Below are 22,715 nucleotides of genomic sequence, written 5' to 3' on the forward strand. Positions count from 1 at the left end.
ATTCAATGTAGCTATATGTATCTGAGATCCAATGAAAGAGTTTAAACGGAAACAAGGTTTACTTTGTCAAGAATGATTTTAGCATTGGCAGGCCTGGAGAGAGCCTCAGTTCTGCAATAGAATCATTCTTCCAGACCCTTTTAACTTTCTGCTCCATCTCACTTAGCAGTAAGCTTTCATCCTTACGGTACCAGCGGCTGCTGCATTTCCATACCCCATCTGCATTATGGGCCATGGGTGAAATATGTGTGTCCTAGATGGAAGGGAGTGGTGGGAGGTGAATATTTGATTCTGCATCATGTCACCCTGAACAAAACTGATTTGTAGTAACACAAAAAGACAAGCTGAATAATAGTTAGATAACTAACAGTATCCACCTAAAGAGAAGAAGCCCAATCTTATCATTTAGAACAAATAACATATGTTCGGGTATATGTGTGTATTCAGCAGGGCTGGCAGAACACCAACTGCCCTCGAGTAGCAGATGCTTTGTTTATCAGAACTATGATGCTATCCTCTAATTATTCCCCCTGCCTCCAGTCTCATCCCTGCAAGCCCTTACAGTAGAGGTTGGCAAACTTTTTCTGTAAAAGGCAACACAGGAAATATTTTCAACTTTGTGAGTCAAATGGTCTCCATTGCAACTTCTCAGTTCTGCCACTGTTATGCCCAAACTACCATAGGCAAGATTTAAATGAATGGGCGGGGCTGTATTCCAGTTAAACATTATTTTTTTATTTTTTATTTATTTTTACTTTTTTTTTAAAGATTTTATTTATTTGACAGAGAGAGACACAGCGAGAGAGGGAACACAAGCAGGGGGAGTGGGAGAGGGAGAAGCAGGCTTCCCGCGGAGCAGGGAGCCCGACGCGGGGCTCGATCCCAGGACCCTGTGATCATGACCTGAGCCGAAGGCAGACGCTTAACGACTGAGCCACCCAGGCGCCCCTCAAGTCAGTGTTTTACTTGGTAAACTTGTCTGAGACCATGCATCCCTGGCTGCCAAGCACCATGGCGGACAGGGCTAGAAAGGTAACAGCTTTATTTTGAGCAGGGGGCAAAGACAAGGCAGCACTTTACAGCTACATTGTAACTAGATCCTGCATCCCAGTTAAACATTATTTACAAAAACAGACAGCAAGCTGAATTTGTCTCGCCTGCCATTGTTGGCTGGTCCTTCCTCTAAAATATTACTAGCTTTTTAATTCTAAAATCAGAATCAATGCAAATATCACCCATTCTGAAGCAGACATGGAAAGAGAGTTCCTCCCTCCACTAACGGTCAGGGCACTTCCTATACATTCATATTAAAATGTACATTGAATACTATGATGATGCTTTTTTATCTGCTTTTCTTTAGTGAGTTCTCTCTCTCTCTCTCAATGGAATCATGCCTAGAAGCACAGTAATACAGTTACTTAAAGCCTATTCTGTTTTGTTCTTTGTCTCTACTTTTTTTTTAAATGCATGCTTATTTAAAAAAATATATTTATTTATTTGAGAGAAAGAGAGAGAGAGAGCACTCTCTCTCAGGGGGAAAGGAGGAGAGGCAGAGGGAGAAGCAGACTCCCCACTGAGCAGGAAGCCTGACACAGGGTTGATCACAGGACCCTGAGATCATGACCTGAGCTGAAGGCAGATGCTTAACCGACAAAGCCACACAGATGCCCCTTTTTCTCTACTTCTTGCAGATATTATATATTTCTCCTCAACCATACTCATCTCAGTAAAAGAACTTAGGAATACTATTTCCCATTCCCATCCCCCTCTCAAGTCCTGGATGAAGACTTTGAAACGTGACTTGTTCCTAAGTGCTCAAACTAGAGCTTATGCTTCAATAATTCCTTGAAGGTTCATGATTCTTAGATTGTACAGTGTCCTTTAGCATCCTCAAATGTACCCATTTAGACTTAACTGTGTACACACACAAACACATACTTCAGGGTACATTTCTAATGTATTTTTTTTCATTTCCCTGTCATTTTCCTTGATTTCAAAGATCGCTGTTTGGATTCATTTCAACAATTTTCAGTTTCAACATTTTCTCAAATATATTTTTAGATAAGATATGGTGATGATCTACTTTCTGGATCCTTCCCCAAACAGTTATTTTACCTTGACAAATGAATCATATTTTGATGAACAGAGGATTTGGAGCTTGAGTTTTTTTTTTTTTTTTTTTTCTTTGTATGTTATACATTCAACTGTCAATCAGATTCTAGTATTTCAAGTGATAAATAAGATGTGTGTATATATATATATATATGTAGGTATATAAATTAGTAGGCAATTTAAAAATATCTGAAATTTTATAAAAATTTATCTTTTATTTGGGTTTTAGGTATTATGCCAGGATTTACCTAGGTTTAATTCTTATTCTAACCCTTCCTTAAAAAAAACTATTAAACTCATAAATTCAATATATTCTTCACCTCGAGGAAAATAATATTGTTCATTCCTTCAACTACTCTTTTTTGCTGTCTGGGAACATACGTCATTCACATGAGAGGTCTAATGAGCATATCTTTTAAATCTCATTTTGTACCACAATTCCCACATTTGGGGGATTTTTTGCTCTGATTTTTAGTTACTTCTTCCAGTCTGATGCATTCTCAAGCTCCAGGACAATAATTTGGATCATATCAATGATGGTACATGCCTTAATCATATTCTGATATTTTGTTGTTTACTAGTTGCAGAAAACATGACTCTGAGTTACAGAAATCTCTTTGTAGTATCCCGACAACACTAGGGCTCTTGTTTTCTTCTGCTCAGTAACTTGCTTAGTAATGACTACTCTGCCTGTGTTTCTGTTTGGTGCTTTGCCCCTTGGTTATGGTGGTTTCGCTTGTGCTCCTTGGGGCTCTTATGTAGCCTTACCAATGGCATTCTCATAAATGATGGAGTCACAGAGATCTTCACTTCTGTGAGACAAAAAGGGGCTAGCAAATGGGGTGTCAGTTCCTTGACAAGGTGAGAGAAGGAAGTCTGTTCTAGAGTTTCTACATAAACTCTCACCTGCCAGCTTAATGGTGTTGAGCCATATAGACTTACATACATAATACTCATATCTAGTAATACATATAAGCTCAGATATATAAAATCTTTACTTAAAAATTGTGTTCTACATCCCAGCTTAGAGTCTTACAGAGATAGTCAAAAATTATCATAGTTGAACTTCATTTTAACGATTTAGAAAGTTTATCATAGGAGATAAAAACAAAATAAAATAGTTATATGACAGAGATCTGTAAGTAATGAGAAATCCCCAGATCATCCAAGTGACTAGAGACCTAGGTCATAACCCATCAACTGCAGTGTAAGCTCTATATTCAAGAGAACCTGGTGTCAATTTCTTCTTGGCCATTTTCTAGATATATGAATTTGGGAAATCCACCTAATTACAGTATGCCGGTTTATACATCTTTAAAATGGCATCCAAAATATTTTAAGGATTATTTATGTTTTAAAACAAATAAGGTATGTAAATGCTTATGAGTATCTAAAAGGTTTTATTGAATACTGTAGCTATTACTTACATTTTTAATGTCATTTGCTCATAAACTGCAAGCTTAAAAGACATGTAGCAAAAGACTTCAGATATTATATTGTCTATTTTTATTTATGTAAATTTTCACCTTGAATGTGTTGGTATCTTCGTAGCAAGATACATGAAGAAATTATATGGTCAAAACCTGTGTCAAATAAGCATTGCTGGCGTTTTCCCATTAATGAAAGTTTGTTTGTTTGTTTTTTCTTAATAACCAAACCATTACCTATATTATAAGTTCATAAATGAATTTTAATATTATAATATCTAGACCCAATATTCTTTAACATTTTAAGCCACATGTAAATATCAAAATATTTTAAAATTTCTTCAGATTTCTACACACACACACACAAATGAAAAACTTGTCTTCAAAAGATGATTTTTTGGATTCTCAAATATATATTAGCTGCCAAAGTAAAGAATGCTTTTTCTTACCCATATCTGACATTTCAGGCACAGTAACGATGTATGGTCCATCTGTGAACTTTGGAGCATTATCATTGATGTCTTGTACTTTGATTATGAACTCGGATTCAGGTTCAAGAGGCTTGTTTGTTCGTCTGTCAATAGCCTGGGCATGAAGCACATAGTGGGTCTTCTGCTCTCTGTCCAGGCTTTTCGTTGAGTGGATATCACCAGTGGTATCATCAATGATAAATATAGTCCCAGCACCTTCTCCAGTAAGGATGTACTTGACAGACCCATCGCCTTTGTCAGAATTGGAGTGCAGCTGGAAAATAAAAATTTAATAATGTAGCTTCCAATTATATTCCAACCTAACATCATGCTACCTTAAAATTGTCCATCTATAATTTTTAACTTACTTTGATTATAACTTTTCTTATCTCCACAGTGTCCTGTAAGTTACTAAAATCATTTATTTTTCTGCAGTTTTTCTCTACTTGGTATTGATATGGATAATTTTATCATGATCTAAAAAATCCAATTATTGACTTAAGAGAAATAAATAATACTAATTAAAAGAAAAACAATTAACACTTGATGTTATTCTACTAATTCACCACTTCACTAACTACAGAAAATAGAATTGGAAAAAGAAATTAATCACTATTAATTAATCTACTAATTCACCACTTCACTAACTATAGAAAATAGAATTAATCACTATTGCCTTCAATACTTTCAGGAATAATGATTTTTTAAAATTAATTGTTTGGCATTTTATTTCAAACTTAAAATTTAAAAAAGAAAAATATATATGGTAGGAGAAAATTCAAATTATTAAAAATCTCCACAAAACAGGCACTTATTTGTTACAAAGGTATTAATTTTGTAATTTGAAAATTTTAAAAAAGAATTTTCCAGATTAATTGTTCAGATTTAGAACATTAAGAACATTAAAATAGATTAAAATAGAATATTTTATTTTTTTAAGTTTGTTTGTTTATTTATTTTTAGTAATCTCTCTGCCCAATGTGGGGCTTGAACTCATGACCCCGAGATCAAGAGTCACATGTTCTACTGACTGAGCCAGGCAGGCATCCCCCTTTTTTTAAATTATGAAACTTTAACTCAAAATTTAAATAGTAGTAAATCAAAATTGATTGATTTAATCAATACATGGGCCTATTTTTTAATTAATTGAAATACACTAACAAATTCTCATTCATTAAAATAAAAATAATGGAATATCATTTTAAAAATATTATAGAAGTAATATTTCAGTAGAGAAGAAGTATTTAGTAAGAAAGATAAATACATATTAAGGTAATTATAAACCACATTTTCATCATTTAAACATCAGAAAATGCTTTTATTTTTAAATTTTTATTTATTTATTTATTTAGATTTTATTTATTTATCTTAGAGAGAGAGAGCATGAGGGGAGGGGCAGAGGGAGAGGGAAAGAGAGAATCTCAAGCAGACTCTGTGCTCAGTGTGGAGCCCAACATGGAGCTCAATCTCATAACCCTGAGATCATGACCTGAGCTGAAATTAAGGGTTGAATGCTTAACCGACTGAGCCATCCAGGTACCCCAAGAAATGCTTTTAAACTGCATATAATTCATACTTCATAATCTATTATAACTTATACCAACTTAATTAAATATTTCCATAAGAGCCACTGTTATATTTCTAACTAGAAACAACCACACAATATTTTCTTAAATCTTAAACATATATTTGAAGAATTATTTCTCCCAAGAGATTTGAACAGTTATCCTTCATATGAAACCTTTTTGGTTACCTAACCTTAACTCCTCACCTTTTGCTCATTTCTGACACTTGGAAACATTGAAAAATATAACCTTGTTCATACAGCTTTTGGGTTTCTTGCCATAATAAAGAGAAATTTTTCAGGGATTATATTAAAGTCTTTGAACTCTTAGAAGACATTTTTTAAAAAGATAAAATATAGAAAAATATAATAAACTGTGACAAAAGGACTATACTATGGTAAAATGGAGGCAACTGAAATATAAATTATAGTATCTCAAAAATAATCCTCTTTCTTGAAAATGCATAAGACATAAACAGGGACAAATTCTGATGGGAATCACTTAGCAAGATTCAACAAATTATATCTTTCATAAATTACTTTTTTTGGGGGGGGCTTTTATAAAGAGGCGTAAGAAATCCATTAGCAAAATATGAAAAACATAGCTTTCAAAGATTTCACAGTTCATTAGTAAATTAACCACTGAATGAAGAATGCAGATGAGTTGTGTGGAGATAGTTGTATGCATGGATGGAAATGCATTTAGTCATTTCTTTAGGTTTCTCAACATATCTTTTTAGCACCTAGAAAAAGATTTATTATTTATGAAGCAGACACCTGCAAAATATCAAAAGAGCAGCCTGTTTCACATTCTGCAACTTTGGTTTAATCCCTAACCAAATCATAGCAAAGTAAAATAACAAATTCATTAAACAAATGTTTTTAAAAACACTTTCTCAAACACTCTTGTTATTAAATAAAATGTGAGACAGGTGCTCGCTTCGGCAGCACATATACTAAAATTGGAACGATACAGAGAAGATTAGCATGGCCCCTGGGCAAGAATGGCACACAAATTCATGAAGCATTCCATATTTTTCAAACAAGGTTTTAGAGGGGAGGGGGAAGGGGGGATTGGTTAGCCCGGTGATGGGTATTAAGGAGGGCACGTACTGCATGGAGCACTGGGTGTTATACGAAAACAATGGATCGTGGATCACATCAAAAACTAATGATATATTGTATGGTGACTACATAATAAAATTTAAAAAAAATACCCAAATTTGAAATATAATAGGTAAAAAAAATGTGAGACAGTTTTATTAGCTATTGTTATACTATATATGAATTATAAATCTATATAACTAATTTAAAACCCTTTTGGGGGAAATATGTTACGCTTCTAACTACTGCTTTCAGAAAGACATAGCAATGGTGACAAGTGACTTTTATTTTCAGGATATATTTTCATATTCTTCTATGTTCTCAGTGAGGTTATTTTGATGTTCCTTTATTTTGGATTAAAGGTTTGTATTACAAAAAGTTAATCATATTTAAAGAATGGGCTTATATATATAGACCAGCAATGGAAGTATGTAAGAGAAATAGTAAAGTTGTCAATCTAAAGCATGTATTAAAAACATAACACGGGCGCCTGGGTGGCTCAGTTGGTTAAGCGACTGCCTTCGGCTCAGGTCATGATCCTGGAGTCCCGGGATCGAGTTCCGCATCGGGCTCCCTGCTCGGCAGGGAGTCTGCTTCTCCCTCTGACCCTCCTCCCTCTCATGCTCTCTGTCTCTCATTCTCTCTGTCTCAAATAAATAAATAAAAAGTCTTAAAAAAAAAACATAACACACTCTATGCTTTATGTAGATTGTTAAGCATTTCAGATAAAAGACAAAAATGTGAGTAATTTTATGGCTTTAGATTTTAAGACTTGAATCTCATTCCACATTCATAGAGTGTTTATAATTAGTAAACAACTAAGCCTAAATATTCCCAAAGTTATGTCTAATTTGAAAATAGATGTGCAATAAAATCAGTGAATTATAATTTAGCACTATTTATATTATTGTATAACATAATAAAAGTTATATTAAAATGTTATAAATATGTATTTGAGTTATATAAGGTGTTAATAATGCTTAGCGTGAGTGTTTAAATAATGTAGATAATCATTTCATTAATGGATTTTGTGAATCTCTCAGCAGGCCTAGTTGAATCTTGGAATGATTAGCTTTTATGTTAAGCAGATGGGAAACTATTACAATGGCATTTAGCTTATATGATTATGATGATAACCATTTGTGAAAGAATAAAGTGATCCACTCTCAGGATTACCTCTTGTCTACCATATACCCATTTCCAAATGTTCAGTTCAGTTTGGAATACGTATCTGCAACAGAAGTGGCTCTTGAGAGAACCACCAGCTATATTTTTTTCTTTTGCTTAATCAGTGAGTTTTAAGATCCTGAAAGAGCACATGTTGTATTTTAGGTTTTTTTAAGGCAAGAAACAGTGAATGAGTGAATGAATGAATGGATGAATGAGTGAATGAATGAATAAATGAAATGGGTGAGCAGTAATCATACTAGAAGAGGTAAAAATCTTAAGATACAGAGAGAAAGCTCTTTGATACAGATAATCATGTAAAACAGATAACCAGGATAGAAATGTGTTATCTCTGAGTGTGGGCAGCAAGAAGACATCAAACAAAAGAACTGGGAGTAGAGTACATACAGTAGAAATACTCTGGATATAGACATGATGCTGATTTAGCAACAGCAAAATATGATGTTGTAAGTTGAGCTAGCTATTATGTTATTTAAGAGAGAATTTCATTGTGTCTTACATTGACATACGTAAAAATATTTGGGAGACAAAGTTGATTTTAGTCATATATACTGAACACTTTGCAGCAGAAAGTTTAGAAATATGAAATACCACTGAGAGAACAGTTTCAGGGTCTTATCACAACACACAGTGGTGGATATATACTTTTAGAGTCATGAGATTTTGCAAAGTAAGTTGTATTTTGTGCCAAAGGACAGATGTTATATTGTCCTAAAGCAAGAAGAGAGAATGTCTGTGTATGTTATCACCTAATAATGTAGGGTTAATTCTGTTCTTTAGAGAACAGAAAAGGAGAAGAGAATGAAGAAAGAAAATATAACCACCCAAGGAAAGCAAAATGAGCACTTCTCTGGCATTACTTTAATAAATTGTCTCTTTCTAAGTGTTAAGTAGTAACCTATGGCACTTAGGAAGCTCATGCGGCTCACATGAGTTCCCCCTAGAAAACTATTTATTCACCCCAGACCACATTAGGATCAAGACCTAAAAATTTATAGCTTTCACTCCAATGCAGAGTTCCTCACTAAGATAATATTCTATCCCTTGGGGAAGAATAACTTTAAAAGGTTAAGAAGATTGTGGCAGAGCAATTAATTTCAAAAGTTGCTTTTAGTCAGGACTTTGAGCTATGTTAAAAAGATAGGTCACTGACTTGAAATTGTAATATTTTAAACTACATGTTTTATGTATTTTTTATGAGTAAGAAACTTATATTTACAGTATTCCAGTGGAATCCAGGAATAAAGTCATAAATATTATATAGTAATTCCACTACTTTTTTTTCCCAACACATAAAATACAACTGATGCAATGTGAAGATCATAGAAAATACATTATTAAAATTTATTATACATCCTTCATTCCAGAATGTGTTATATTTTTCCAGAATGTATTATATTTTGAACTATAAGCAGATGAAACAAAATTCAATTGAACTATTAATAACTAATTGATGTAAAGAAGAAAAAACATATCAAATCATAATAGTCTCTTGGTAATGAACATATCAGTCTTGTGCAAGAAAAAAAAACACATAACCATTGGTTTTAATTAGGTATCAACTAATATGTAAAAAGTTATATTAAAATAGTAATGATAAAGCACTTCGTTCAACCACAAATCTAACATTAATTGATTAAAATGTTAAGAAATTAGGTGAGAGTAAGGAAATGAGGGATGTGTTTGTTTAATTAGAAACATCAGAGGTCTTTCTTTGCAAACATGCAGAAGTCTGTTGAATTTCAGTTTTTAACATTTAAATTATTAATGTGTATTCTTAGAGAAGGAAACTAATGAGGGAGGAGGAGGAGGGAAAAGGAACAGGAGACAGTATGTGTTTATTATATCCCCTGAATCCCAGATTAGGGGTATTAATGTGCAAGATTAAAAAAAAAAACTATAAAATATCTTTGAAGTCTGAAGTTGTCATAATTCCATATCCATCAGCTATACTTTAGAGAGCCACATTGGGGTGTACCAAATATTTATGCACTGCAGGAGGCAAGTCAGTGGTTGAGAATTTCACTATTAATTGTTAGAAAGCCTCAAACCCCAATCAATTCATTAAAGTTGGAGATATATGGGGCATAGGAGAACCTCTTCTCTATCAGAGTTAATCTGTGTTCTTTTATCTGCCAATTAGGGTCCAGCTGAGAAAGAGACATCCCTGGCAGCTGGTTTTAAAGAAAAAAAAAAAAAATCTCAGAGTGTACTAACATTAGTACAATTTCGGAAAAATACTGGCCCAAACCATTGTCCACACATTCGCATGTGTTGTGATTTCATCTCCATTAAAACTCTATCATTACTGTTCATTGTAGCTCTTTGTTCAAATAAAAAAGCAGTAATTACATATTGAAGGGAGACGGAAAGAAGATGAAGAAATGTGAATGGCTTCAATCATTTAGAAAATTCATCTGACAATAAAATGTAAGATTATCATTTGATCTAGTAATCACTTTCAGAAGTATATAGCCAACAAATATGTTTGGAGCTCTCACTATGTTCCAGTCCCGGTACTCAGTACTTAAACACATCAGTAATGCAGAGATTCCTACCCTGGGAGAGCTTATATTAATCCTAGTGGGAAGAAATATACAGTAAGCAGAAAACATGACTGATATATAATATGTTAGAAGGTGGCAAGACCTACACTCCTTTTTACAAAGAGAGAAAGAAAGTAAAGGTGAAGAACTATGAAAGGTGATTGGGAATGTGTAGAGAGATTGCAATATTAAATATGGAAATATGGTAGGCAGAACACTGGCCCCTCAAAGATGTCTCTATCTTTACTCTGGAAGCCTGTGAATATGTTACTTTATATGGCAAAAGGACTTCATACACGTGATTGAGGTTAAGGTCCTTAAGAAAAGGAAATTACCTTGGTGTCTCTAGATGGGACAATTCTGATCACATGGTTCCTTACAAGGGAAGAACTGATCCCAGCTGGGTGAGAGAGAAAAACGGAAGTGTGAGAAGGATTCAGCACCTCATTGCTGGTTCTAAAATGTAAAAATCTTCATGCAAGACCTAAGAAAGGCCTCTAGAAGCTGAGAAAAAGCAAGGGAATGGATTCTTCCCTAGAGGAATGAAGCCCTGCCAACAACTTGATTTTAGCCCAGTGAGAACTATCTTAAACTTCTGACCTATAAAAGTGTTGGTAAATAAATTTGTGTTGTTTTAAGGCACTAATTCTACAGTGATTTGTTAAAGCAACAATAAGATCTAATAAAGGAGTCAGATAGGGCATATTCAAAAGATGACATTTTAGTAAATTCTTGAAGGAGGTGAAGGAGTTAGCCAAGTGCATATTATAGGGAAGAGCATCGCAGGCAGGGAGAACAGAAAGAGCAAAAGGATCAAGTTAGGGACCTGACAAGCAGATTCCAGAAACAGTGAGGAAGCAAGTGTGACCAGAATTGCATGGACAGAGAAGGGCAGTAGGAGAAGGTATCAGAGAAATTCAGCAGTCCCCCCTTGTCTTTGGTTTCGCTTTTCCTGGTTTCAGTTACCCACTGTCAGCTGTGGTCCAGAAGCAGATGATCCTCCTTCTGATGTATCATCAGCAGGTCAGTAGTAGCTTAATGATGTGTCACAACGCCCACATCATTCCCCTCACTTCATCTTATCATGCAGTCATTTTATTGTCCCACATCATCATAATAAGAAGGATGAGTACAGTACCAATAAGATATATTAAGAAAGAGGGACCATATACACAATTTACATAACTTTTTTACAGCATATTTGTTATAATTGTTTTATCATTGCTGTTAATCTCGTGTGTCTAATTTATAAATTAAACTTTATTATAGGTATGCATGTATAAAAAATAACACCATATATATAGGGTTCGGTACTATCCAAGAATTTAGGCATCCACTGGGGGTCTTGGAGCATATCCTCTATGGATGGAAGGGCACTGTAACTGGAAGCAAGATCATGGAGGACCCCTGGATGAGATAAAGGGAAACTGGAAAGTTTTGAGCCATGGTGTATCATAATTGATTTATGTCTCAAAAGGATTGTGTCTACTTCATTACTGTGAACAGAAAATAGAGGAGCAAAAATGAAAGCAGGGAGAACTGATAGACTGCCACAATGGTAATACAATGATTGATGATGACAGCATGGACCGGGGTGGTGGTGAAAGTGACAAGAAATGATACAACCATGGGGGCACATGGGTGGCTCAGTCAGTAAGCATCTGACCTTTGATTTTGGCTCAGGTCACGATTTCTGGGGTTGTGAGATGGAGCCCCACATTGGGCTCTGCGATCATTGCAGAGTCTGCTTGAGATTCTTTCCCTCTCTCACAGTTACTAAGAATTTGGAATTGTAATCAAATGAGATGTGGAAGGATACAGGTACAGGAACTAGAATGGGGAAGATCAGGAATTGAATTTTGACATGCTAACCATGGTATTTCTATTGGGGATCTCAGTAGAGATCTAGAGGCCATTTTCATATGCAGTCTGTAGTTCAAAAGACAAATATGGTTGGTTTTATAAATTTGGGAGACATCCAGCACAAAAGTGGCATTTAGAGCAATGAAACAGAATGAGGTTATCTATGAAATAAATGTAGAAGAAAAGGGAAGAACTGAGGACTAAAACCTGTAGTGCTTCAAAATTAAAAAGTCAGAGGGACCAGAAAGATAGAGAAGAAACAAACCAAACACATGACAGTGTCCTGGAAAACCAGAGAAAATAAACATCTGTATATAAGTATATCTATATATGAATAATACTTACTGATTATTTCAGAGGCAAAAAATCTAAAGGTCCAACTGGAGGTGGATTGTTTCATAAATTATGAATTATCATTGCAATAATTATATGAATATGTTAGTTCTGAAGAATTCTCTATAATTTGTTGTAGACTGAGAAAACCATGCCATGCAATAATATAGAAGCTGAGATCTTACTTAGATAAAAGTATAAATAACAAAAGCTACATGTGTAGAATATTCATATTTATAAACACGGACATATGTACAGTTAGGAAAGAATATAATCCAAGCCAGTGAGGCTTGAGGGAGGGCAGAAAAAAGCCGACACTGCAGAGAGCTAGTCAATTTCCTTTTATATATCTTTCAGTTTTAATTGATTGAATATATATTACTTTTTTATATAAATGTTTTTGTTGTTACTGAACAACAGTTTTGGGTTTTATTTGGGCCAGTTATGTGGAAAAGTCACAATATCTTGCAGCCCTCTCTCAAAGTGGTAGGAATCATTAGACAATCTCAGGTACCATCTCATTTCCATGCATAGCCTCTAACCTTTGCTTGATTCTCATTCTGAGATGCTTAAAATTTTGATTTGTTTTCTTTTTGTTTTTGTTTTGGCCACGCCTCAGGTTGCTAAATTCTGTCCTGAATGTAGCCACATCTCCCGGGCTTTTGCTTTAAGTTGCCCAGGTACTGCTAGGTAATGCTTACTTAATTGGCTGTCTTGTCTTGCTGAAGCCTGTCCTGACATTTTTGGATCCCTGCCTATTTCATATGTCCCTCACGTAAACCTGCAATTTCCACATCTCTATTCAGTTATTCTTTTGGTCTGTATCAATACCATCCTTGTGTTTACTCTAGGTTTAAAACCAATTCAATGTGATGGAATGGAAAAAAAATTGCATCCATCCCTACTATGTATCAAACAATGTGCTGAAATAAATCAGGTCCCTTGTCCTTAAGAAGTTTTTAGTGCAGTGAGCCAGAAAGAGCAACAGATCCACTGAGTAGGGGTAGTTCTGACAGAAGCATAATGTGAAACCAATTTTCCCTTGTTGGGAATTCTTCCCAGAGGAAAGGACACAAACTCTCAATCTATATTCCTGTTTCTCCGTTTCTATAAAAGGATAAAAGCTACACACTTTCTAAAATTTAACACTCATCAAACTTTTTCTTTATTCATGTGTGTTCTGGATTTAATCCTATCACTCAATATAAATTGTTTTAAGATTAGCAAACACCACCCAGTTATAAATTTATTTATTTACTTGTGTTTTTGGAGAAAGCTAATTTTAAAAACATGATTAAAGCTACCACAGCACAAGGGAGCAGAATGCAAAACTCTCAGATATTGGGTCCTAACTTTGGAAATGCAAGACATGGAAATACTGAAGCTTTTTCAATGGAGAGAAACTGTGGATTGAGACTCAAGGAGGATACAGTGCAAAGTATAACTTTTCTTGCTAAGTTTTTCTGTGATGTATGGGGCTACTCAACCCAGAGTTGAGCACACATAACTCCGTAGGTTGAAATAAAAATTCTGTGGTCTACTATTGTGCACAATTTTTCCTCTCAGTTAAGCTTTTCAGGATGAAATGGTATTCTGAAATGTTTGAATCATAAAGACCAATTTACTCAGCTGTAAGTCTGAACTCATTCTTTACTTTGCCTTGTGTTTTTTAGCAGATTGAATAACCAGAGCTACCACTTTCTCAGTCACTCAGTATGAAATCGTATGCACTAATGATGATTTTTCTTTTTCCATTTCCCCTTACTAAAAACTTTCTAAATTCTTGTGATTCGATCTCTTTAAAATATCTGCCGACCCCCACCCCTTCTCTCCATCACAGTTACCAGAGTTAATTCATGCCCTTGTACTTCCTGAGATTATTGCAGTTTCCCATAAGTGGTCTCATTACCTGTCTTCCTGTTTCTGTTCCATGCACATTCCATTTACACCATAGTTTAGTGTGTTATTTCTAAAATGTGAATTTTATCCTTTCCTAAATAAAACACTTGAGAGCTTCGCACAGCCTTCAGATGGAATATATCTTTACTGTTTCCTGTCTATGCATCTAACCTAATCTTTGGGCACGTCACCATTCACAAGAAATTTTTAGCCCAACTAAACTGGATAATCTGGCTCCTCATGTGACCATTGTCCACTGACACTTCAAAGCGCGATATCAAAAAAGTGAAAAGACAATTCATGGAGTGGGAGAAAATATTTACAAATTATATATCTAATACAGGTTTAGTACCTTTTTTGTATAAATTAACAAGCTGTTCATATATTAATATGGAAATGCAAGGTAATCTAAATAGCCAGAAAGGTACGAAAAAGAACAAGGTTGGAAGACTGGATATTCTAGATTTAAAAATTTACTACAAAGCTACAGTGATCAAGACCATGCGGTCCTGGGATAGAATAAACCTATAAATCAGTGGAATAGAAATGAAAGTTCAAAAATAAACCCATACTTTTTTAAAGATTATTTATTTATTTTAGAGAGGGAGAGCATGCATGTATAAGCAGGGGAGAAGCAAAAGGAGAGGAAGATAATCTCAAGCAGATTATCTCAGTGGGGACACTGAGCTTGGAGCCTGACACAGGTCTAGATCTCACAATACTGAGATCATGACCTGAGCAAAACCAAGAGTCTGATGCTTAACTGACTGAGTCACCCAGGAGCTCCAATAAACCCATACTTTTAAGGTCAATTGATTTTCATCATGGGTGTCAGGATAATTCAACTCTTCAGTTCTTACAACAAATCTTGAAAGGACAAATTGGATATACATATGCAAAAACTGAAATTGCATCCCAAACTCAGATCATATACAAAAATTAACATAAAGTGGATTAAAAAAAAAACTAAATTTAAGAGCTAAAACTATAAAACTCTTAGAATAAAACACAGGTGTAGATCTTTGTAACATTGGAATAGGCAATGTTTTTCTAGCAATGATGCCTGAAGCACATACAACTAAAAAAAAGATCAATTGAACTTTATCAACATTAAAAAATATGACACTTCAAAGCACGGTATCAAGAAAGTAAAAAGACAATTCACGGAGTGGGAGAAAATATTTATAAATCACATATCTAATACGGGTCTAGTACCTAGAATTTATAAATAACACAACAATAAAAAGACCAGTAGCCCAACCGAAAAAAAAAATGGACAAAAAAATGAATACACATTTCTCAGAAGATACATGAATAACCAATAAGCACATGAAAAGATGATCAATATCACCAGCCATTAGGGAAATGCAAATTAAAACCATAATGAGCTACCACTGCAGACCCATTAGGATGACTAAAAGTCTAAAAAGAGAAAATACAAGTGTAGGCAAGGATGTAGAGAAGTTAGAACCTTCACACACTGCTGATGGAAGTTTAAAATAGTGTAGCCATTTTGAAAAGCATTTGGCAATTCTTCAAAATGTCACACATATAATTACCATATTGATGTGGGAAACAAAGGCAGAAGAAAAATTATCAAATTTCCTTACTACTCACAGCCCATTGACAAGTCCTTGAAACAGGCATGTGACATTCCCCTAGGGACTCAATTGCCTGAATGTGGACATTTTGCTACGGGCAAAAGGCAATCTTAGCCTGACCCCCAGGATCCTGTAAGTCTACTTTAACATATAAAACTTCCTTTGGAAGCTTCCTTTATCCCTACCACCCAAGATACATGTTGGCAATCATCCCCCAGGCATATGACCCACTGATGTACATCCAAAGGGTCTCACTGAGTAAGGGACAGGCAGGGCTAGATAGGGACAGATAGGTAGAGGGCTATGTGATTAGTCACAGAAATCCCAGAAACGCTGAGGCATAATGAAACCAGAGATAAGGGAACAAACCAGACCATCCTGTCCTGGCATTAGAGGTAGGGTCTTTTTATGACAGTCACCTTGTGACCAACAAAGAATAACCAGACCCCAAAGAAGAAGTAAGGCATTAAAGATGTTATCACCTGTCTTACTAAAACTAAGATGTCACAAGATTGTTAAGGCCACATGCTCCCTGGTCAGCTCTAAATAAAAGACTGTGGGTGGAGGGCCGCATCGGCAACCTGGTCAGGACCCCTCTCACTCTTGAGAGCTTTTTCTATATCCTTGCTTAATAAAAGTCTATCACTTTGCTCACTCTCCTTTATCTGTGAGATTCATTCTTCGACTCCGTGAGACAAGAATCGCACTCTTCCGCTTCAATATGACCCAGAAATGGGGGTCTTAAGTATGTACCCAAGAGATATGGAAGCATATGTGAAACAAAACCTCTAAACAAATGTGGCTGCCAAGGGCTGGGGATAGGAGGAGAAATGGAGACCGATTACTATTGAGCATGGGGTTTCTCTTCCAGGGCAATGCAAATATTCTGGAATTAGGGAGTTGTGATGGTTGTGCACCTTTAAGAATGTATTAAAAGCCAATGAGCTGTACATTTTAAAAGGATGTATATCTTGTGAATTATAGCTCAATAAAAATTAATAAACTACATGAATGTACTAAGCACACCAATTAAAAGGCAGAAATTGTTAGATTGGAAGTAAAATAATGTACCTTAAGTGAAAATGCGTAAGAAGGCTGAAAGGATGAGAAATGATATACAAGCCAACTATCAACATAAAAAAGCAAGTTTATGAATATACAAAGTATATTTCAATACAAAGTATATGACAAGAGTTAAAGGAGAAAATTTCATGATTTATTAAGAGCATACAAAAATCCTAAATACACATAGACCTAATTATAGATCACAAAAATTCATGAAACAAAAATTGACGTAAGAGGAACAGGGAAATACACAGTGGTGGTAAATTTAACAAATCACTCTCTGTAACTGATATAATACACAAACTTATAAAAAGAGAGAAAAAAACTTGTGCTATCCAACAATTTGACCAAGTTGACTTTACAAAACACTAAGCCTGACAACTGCTTAAATACATTCTTGTCAAGTACACGAGGAATCTTCACTAAGAGAGCATATAGTTGATAACACGAGTCTCAGTAAATTTCCAAAGAATAAAAACTTACAGAGTATGTTATTAAACCAGGAAAATATTATAGCCCAGAACCTCTTATAGAACTACATGACATAGGGGCCCCTGGGTGGCTCAGTTGGTTAAGTGCCTGCCTTCAGCACAGGTCATGATCCCAGGGTCCTGGGATTGAGCCCCACATAGGCATCCCTGCTCAGCAGAGAGCCTGCTTCTCCATCTGTCTCTGCCCCTGCCCCTGTCCTTGCCCCTCCCTTTACCCCTCGCCTTGCCCCTCCTCCTGCCTGTGCTCACTCACTCTCTCTCAATCTGTCAAATAAATAAAATCTTTAAAAAAAGAAAGACATGACATATTTTTTCATAATATATTAGCAAATAGAATCCAGAATTATATGAAATGAATAGCATACCATGACCAAGTGACATCTATCCCAGGTTTGCTTTACATTCAAAAATCAAACAATGCAATTAACCATCTTAAGACAATTAAGGAAAATAATTACACAGTTATCTCAATAAATTCATAAGAGGTATTTCAACAGAAGTTAATGTACATTTATGACACAAACACTAAGCACGTTAAGAATAAAAGAAAACTTTCAACCTGATAAGCAGGATTTACAAAGAGCTAAAGTTAACATCATACTTTGCATTGAAAGATAAATAAATATCCAAATATCTTTCCTGCTAACACCAAGAAAAAAGGAAGTATATTCATTTTTACTTATATTCAACATTGTATTGAAAGTTCTAAACTACAATAAAACAAAAACAAACAAACAAACAAAATATATAGTTTGGAAAGGAAGAAGTAAACCTGCTTGTATTCACAAAACCATATTTGTTTACCTAGAAAATACTAAGGAAACTATGTATATAGACACACAGCGTGCACGCACACACACACAGAGTAACTACTCTTCTGATGAATTTAGCAAAGTCACAGTATTCAAGGACAATATTTGAAAACTGAATGCATTTCTACACACTAGCATAAAAAATTAAAAATTAAATTAAGACATTGAACAATACCGTTTATGAGGGCATCAAAAAGCCTAAATAATTGGGAATAAATTTGAAGAAAGATGTGAAAGGATCTCTTTACTGAAAACTATAAACCATTGCTTGGAAAATTAGAAAAGCAAAACAAAGAAAGTTATAGCACACTTGAAAATTGGAAGTGACCATAAAATTACCATCTTCCCCCAAATTGATCCATAGAGTAAATAGAATTCCAGTCAACTTTAGAAATTAACAGGCTGATTCTAAAAATTATACGAAAATTACTGACGACTTACAATAGCCAACACAGTTTTAGAAAAGAAGTACATAATTGGTACATTTAAACTATTTGATTTCAGGTTTCACAAGAAAACTACATTGGTATAAATACAGGCATACAGATTAAAGGGGCAGAATAGAGAATCCAAAAATAGACCCCACGCAAAGATTAATGGTAACTTGAATTAACAAAGGTTCTAACGTAATTTAATAATTTAAGTAAGTGACACAATGTAATAGGGACATTTCTTCAAAATTTCTAGGAAGAAGCAGATGGAGCTCCAAAATTCTAATAGTAGGAAGCCAGGTAAGAAAGCCACTCATCAGTAAACACATCCTAACTTTTATATAAAAAATGAAAGGATAACACAGACTGCAGAAAAAAAAAAAAAAAAAAAAGAGCGAGAATCCAGAGGCTGGATTCATGAAAATTATTCCTACATCTTGAGAACTAGTTAAGGAACTTCTAGTATCTGCTAGACTGAATTTCAAAACCCCATTGGCAGAGAATCCTTTGTGTCTCTAGCTTCATCCTTTTTGAATATATAGTGGTTTATTTTGTTTTGTTTTGTTGGTTTAGTGCCTGTCCCATCATTGTGTGTGTGGTGAGAAAATAACATGTTTTTATAGTTTCACATAACTACAGACCAAAAAGAATTTTATTTAAGGATATGAACTTATGGACTTATATCCAAAGAGCCTCATCTACACTTGGACTTGGATTAGATAATGAGATCCAGTATTTTGAGCTAACACTATAATGGGATGATACTTGTGAAGACCTTGGGTAAGGATGAGCGTATTTTGTAGGAGGAATATGAATCTCTGGGTTGTCAGAGGGTGGCCTACAGTGGGCAGTGACTGGAATTACCCATAATGATTGCTGCTTCAAGCTATTTACACACATATATAATTTCTTCTTATGTGTGGGTGGGACAGTAACTCCTAATTAGATAAAAGTGATGGGTTGTCATTTTGAAAAATAGATTATAAAAGGATATTGGCTTCCATAAGGCTTGCCCATTCTTGTCATCTGTAACTCTGTTGCAGTCTCACTTTCCTTCTTGGTGCTCTGAGAGAAGCAAGCTGCTTGTATAGGAATCCTTATAAAGAAGCTCACAGGACAAGAAACTGATGTGTCCAGCCAGTAGACAGTGTGAACCTGAAGCTTACTAACAGACATGTGAGTGAACTTGGATGTGGATTCTATGCATAATTTATCCCTGAGATAATTCCAGCCCCACTGAACAAATTGATCACAGTCTTATGAAAAATTCTGAATCAGACACACTCAAAGAGGCCATGGAGTCCTGACTCACAGAAACTATGAGATAATATCTGTTGTTTTAAGTCACTGAGTTTTTGAGCAATAATGAATCCCCTAATGATGCATAAGGATGTATCTCAAAAGAGAATGCTGAATGAAATCAGCCAAATAGAAAACAAGTACATATGTTGATTCCATTTGTAAAATATATAGAATGTAAATGTATAGACATGCAAAATGTAAGCTGTGATTAGAGAAATCAAATCAGTGGTTGTCAGGATCAGGGCTGCAAGTTAGTGACTGCAATATTTTCATTAACTTGATTGAGATGGTTTATAAAGTTTCAAATATCATGAAGTATGCATTTATTATAAGTCCATTATATGTCACATAAAATGTCCTATTTTTATTGTTAATAATTATAAAAAATTATTAAGCACCAAGAGTATACTGCAATGGTTGCTATGTAAAACATAATTATCGATATAGCCTCCCTGCCGTTGAGATTACAAAAAAAAATGCAATGCAAAAAGAATGCTGTAAGCCCACCTCAAAATTTCCTTAACTTTGAAATGGCTATTTTAGTAAATGAGTGAGGTTAAATGACTTGTTCTTTCAGGTACAATGTTAATAAGGCTTTGAACATGACCTAAGGAATGTTTTATTTGTACCCACACACTTCCCTCAATTATATTATATAATATAATAATAAGGGACATTTGTAAGTTTGGTAAGAACAATGACTTATATCATATTCCTTTGTAGGACCTTAAACTTTAAATTTTAAAATAAACTGTTTACTTTCAAAAGTAAAGTTTTATGATTTTCCTACAGATTGCTAGATAAAGAAATATTCAAATTATTTTCCATTGTGTATTTTCATTGGATCTAGTTAGATATCTTTTTTTTTTAAAGATTTTTTTATTTTTATTTGAGAGAGAGAATGAGAGAGAGAGAGCACATGAGAGGGGGGAGGGTCAGAGGGAGAAGCAGACTCCCTGCCGAGCAGGGAGCCCGATGCGGGACTCGATCCCGGGACTCCAGGATCATGACCTGAGCCGAAGGCAGTCGCTTAACCAACTGAGCCACCCAGGCGCCCCTAGTTAGATATCTTTAAAATGTTCTTTCCAATCCCTTATAAAACTAGGGTCCTTCAATCAATTAACTGTAATCTGGAGCAAACTTTGGAGTGATAGAACATGACTGGCAGTGTTTCTCCTACAAAAAAAATTAAAACAACATTTATTTTGCACTTACTATACTCCCCCAAATATCCATGCCTTATTACGTTATTTTACTTAGAAAAATGGACTTTGCTAACATGAATAAATTAAGGAGAGATTGTCCTTGATTATCCTGGTGTGCCCAATGTAACAAGTGTTTTGGTAAGATATATAGGAAGAGTCAGATAAAATATATGATGAGAGAAGCAGAGGGTCCATGGAAGAGACAGAGACATCTGAAGATGCTATGCTGCTTGGCTTACAGATTTTGGAATGGAATACGATCTAAGGAAATCAGGCAGCTTCTTAAATCTTAAAGAGAAATAGATTTTCCCTTAGAGCTTCCAAAATGAATGAAACTATGTTGATACCTTGATTTTAGAACTTATGACTTCTAGAACTGTAAGATAATAAATTTGTTATTTAAGCCACTAAGTTGATGATAATTCGTTATAGCAGCAGTAGGAAGATGATAGAGTCGTATACGTCATATATCCTGCTAAAATATTAACATATTTTAAGTAACTTTTGAGGTAGATATTATTCTTATCCCCATATTGTTTAAATTAGCAAGCTGAATCTTCTTGTTAATTTGTCCAAAGTTATAAAGCTATTAAGTAAGAGAATTTAGATTTGAATACTTTAACTTCAGAACCTGGAGTCTTATACTTTAGCCAAATGACATTACTGTACACACACATACATAGTTATTGAAGACTAAATGAGCACTGGGTTTGTATGTAAATGATGAATCACTAAATTCCACTCCTGAAGCCAATATTACACTATATGTTAACTAACTAGAATTTAAAGAAAAACCTTAAAAAAGACTAAATGTATAAAATTGTATATACACTTTCACATTTTCTGCAATAGTCATACATTAAACACCAAACTTAAGATTAAACATTAATGATAGGTCTCCTCTTAAATAAATGTTAACAATTGGAGGCTGTTGAATTATTGTACAATGTTTTTATATTTTTTCTTCTCATATTCATAATGTTTCCTGTAAAATTTATCAAGATCTCATCTATATGCATGATTGCAGGGGCATATAAATGATTCTTGGGTCTGCTTCATAGTTCAGCATCTATATGCAATGAACACTTACTAAACACCAGCTAACTTAAACAACTATTAAAGACCAGGCAATATAACAGTAAGTGTAAATTCGAGAACAAAAAAAAAAGTGGCATTCATGCTTAAGTTCCAAAGCCTACAGGATGAGATCAGAGCAGGAGAGGTCTGAAGGGGTAGGTAGGGCTTAAGTCCTTGAATGGCATGTCAAACAATTTAAAGTTTTTGCTGAAAAAAAGGAAAAAA

General features: G+C 34.7%; 1 protein-coding gene and 2 non-coding genes across 4 annotated transcripts in view; 1 reads left to right on the forward strand and 2 right to left on the reverse strand.

Annotated features, from left to right (window-relative positions):
* The window catches only part of CDH18 (cadherin 18), a 403,581-nt gene that overhangs the window by 205,406 nt on the left and 175,460 nt on the right, over positions 1–22,715 (reverse strand). For both annotated transcript variants that reach the window (XM_006726862.3, XM_031018262.2), the window contains exon 3: positions 3,989–4,283. In XM_006726862.3, the coding sequence (XP_006726925.1) occupies positions 3,989–4,283 (295 nt within the window). The remainder of the gene's footprint in view (positions 1–3,988; positions 4,284–22,715) is intronic.
* Positions 976–1,106, reverse strand: LOC115939437 (small nucleolar RNA SNORA63). Its single transcript, XR_004074248.1, has one exon. It is a non-coding gene; the product is annotated as a small nucleolar RNA SNORA63 (small nucleolar RNA).
* On the forward strand, positions 6,506–6,612 carry LOC115939368 (U6 spliceosomal RNA). Its single transcript, XR_004074195.1, has one exon. It is a non-coding gene; the product is annotated as a U6 spliceosomal RNA (small nuclear RNA).

This window comes from Leptonychotes weddellii, chromosome 7 (assembly GCF_054177405.1).
Source record: "Leptonychotes weddellii isolate Sample4059 chromosome 7, ASM5417740v2, whole genome shotgun sequence".
Taxonomy (NCBI): Eukaryota; Metazoa; Chordata; class Mammalia; order Carnivora; family Phocidae; genus Leptonychotes; species Leptonychotes weddellii.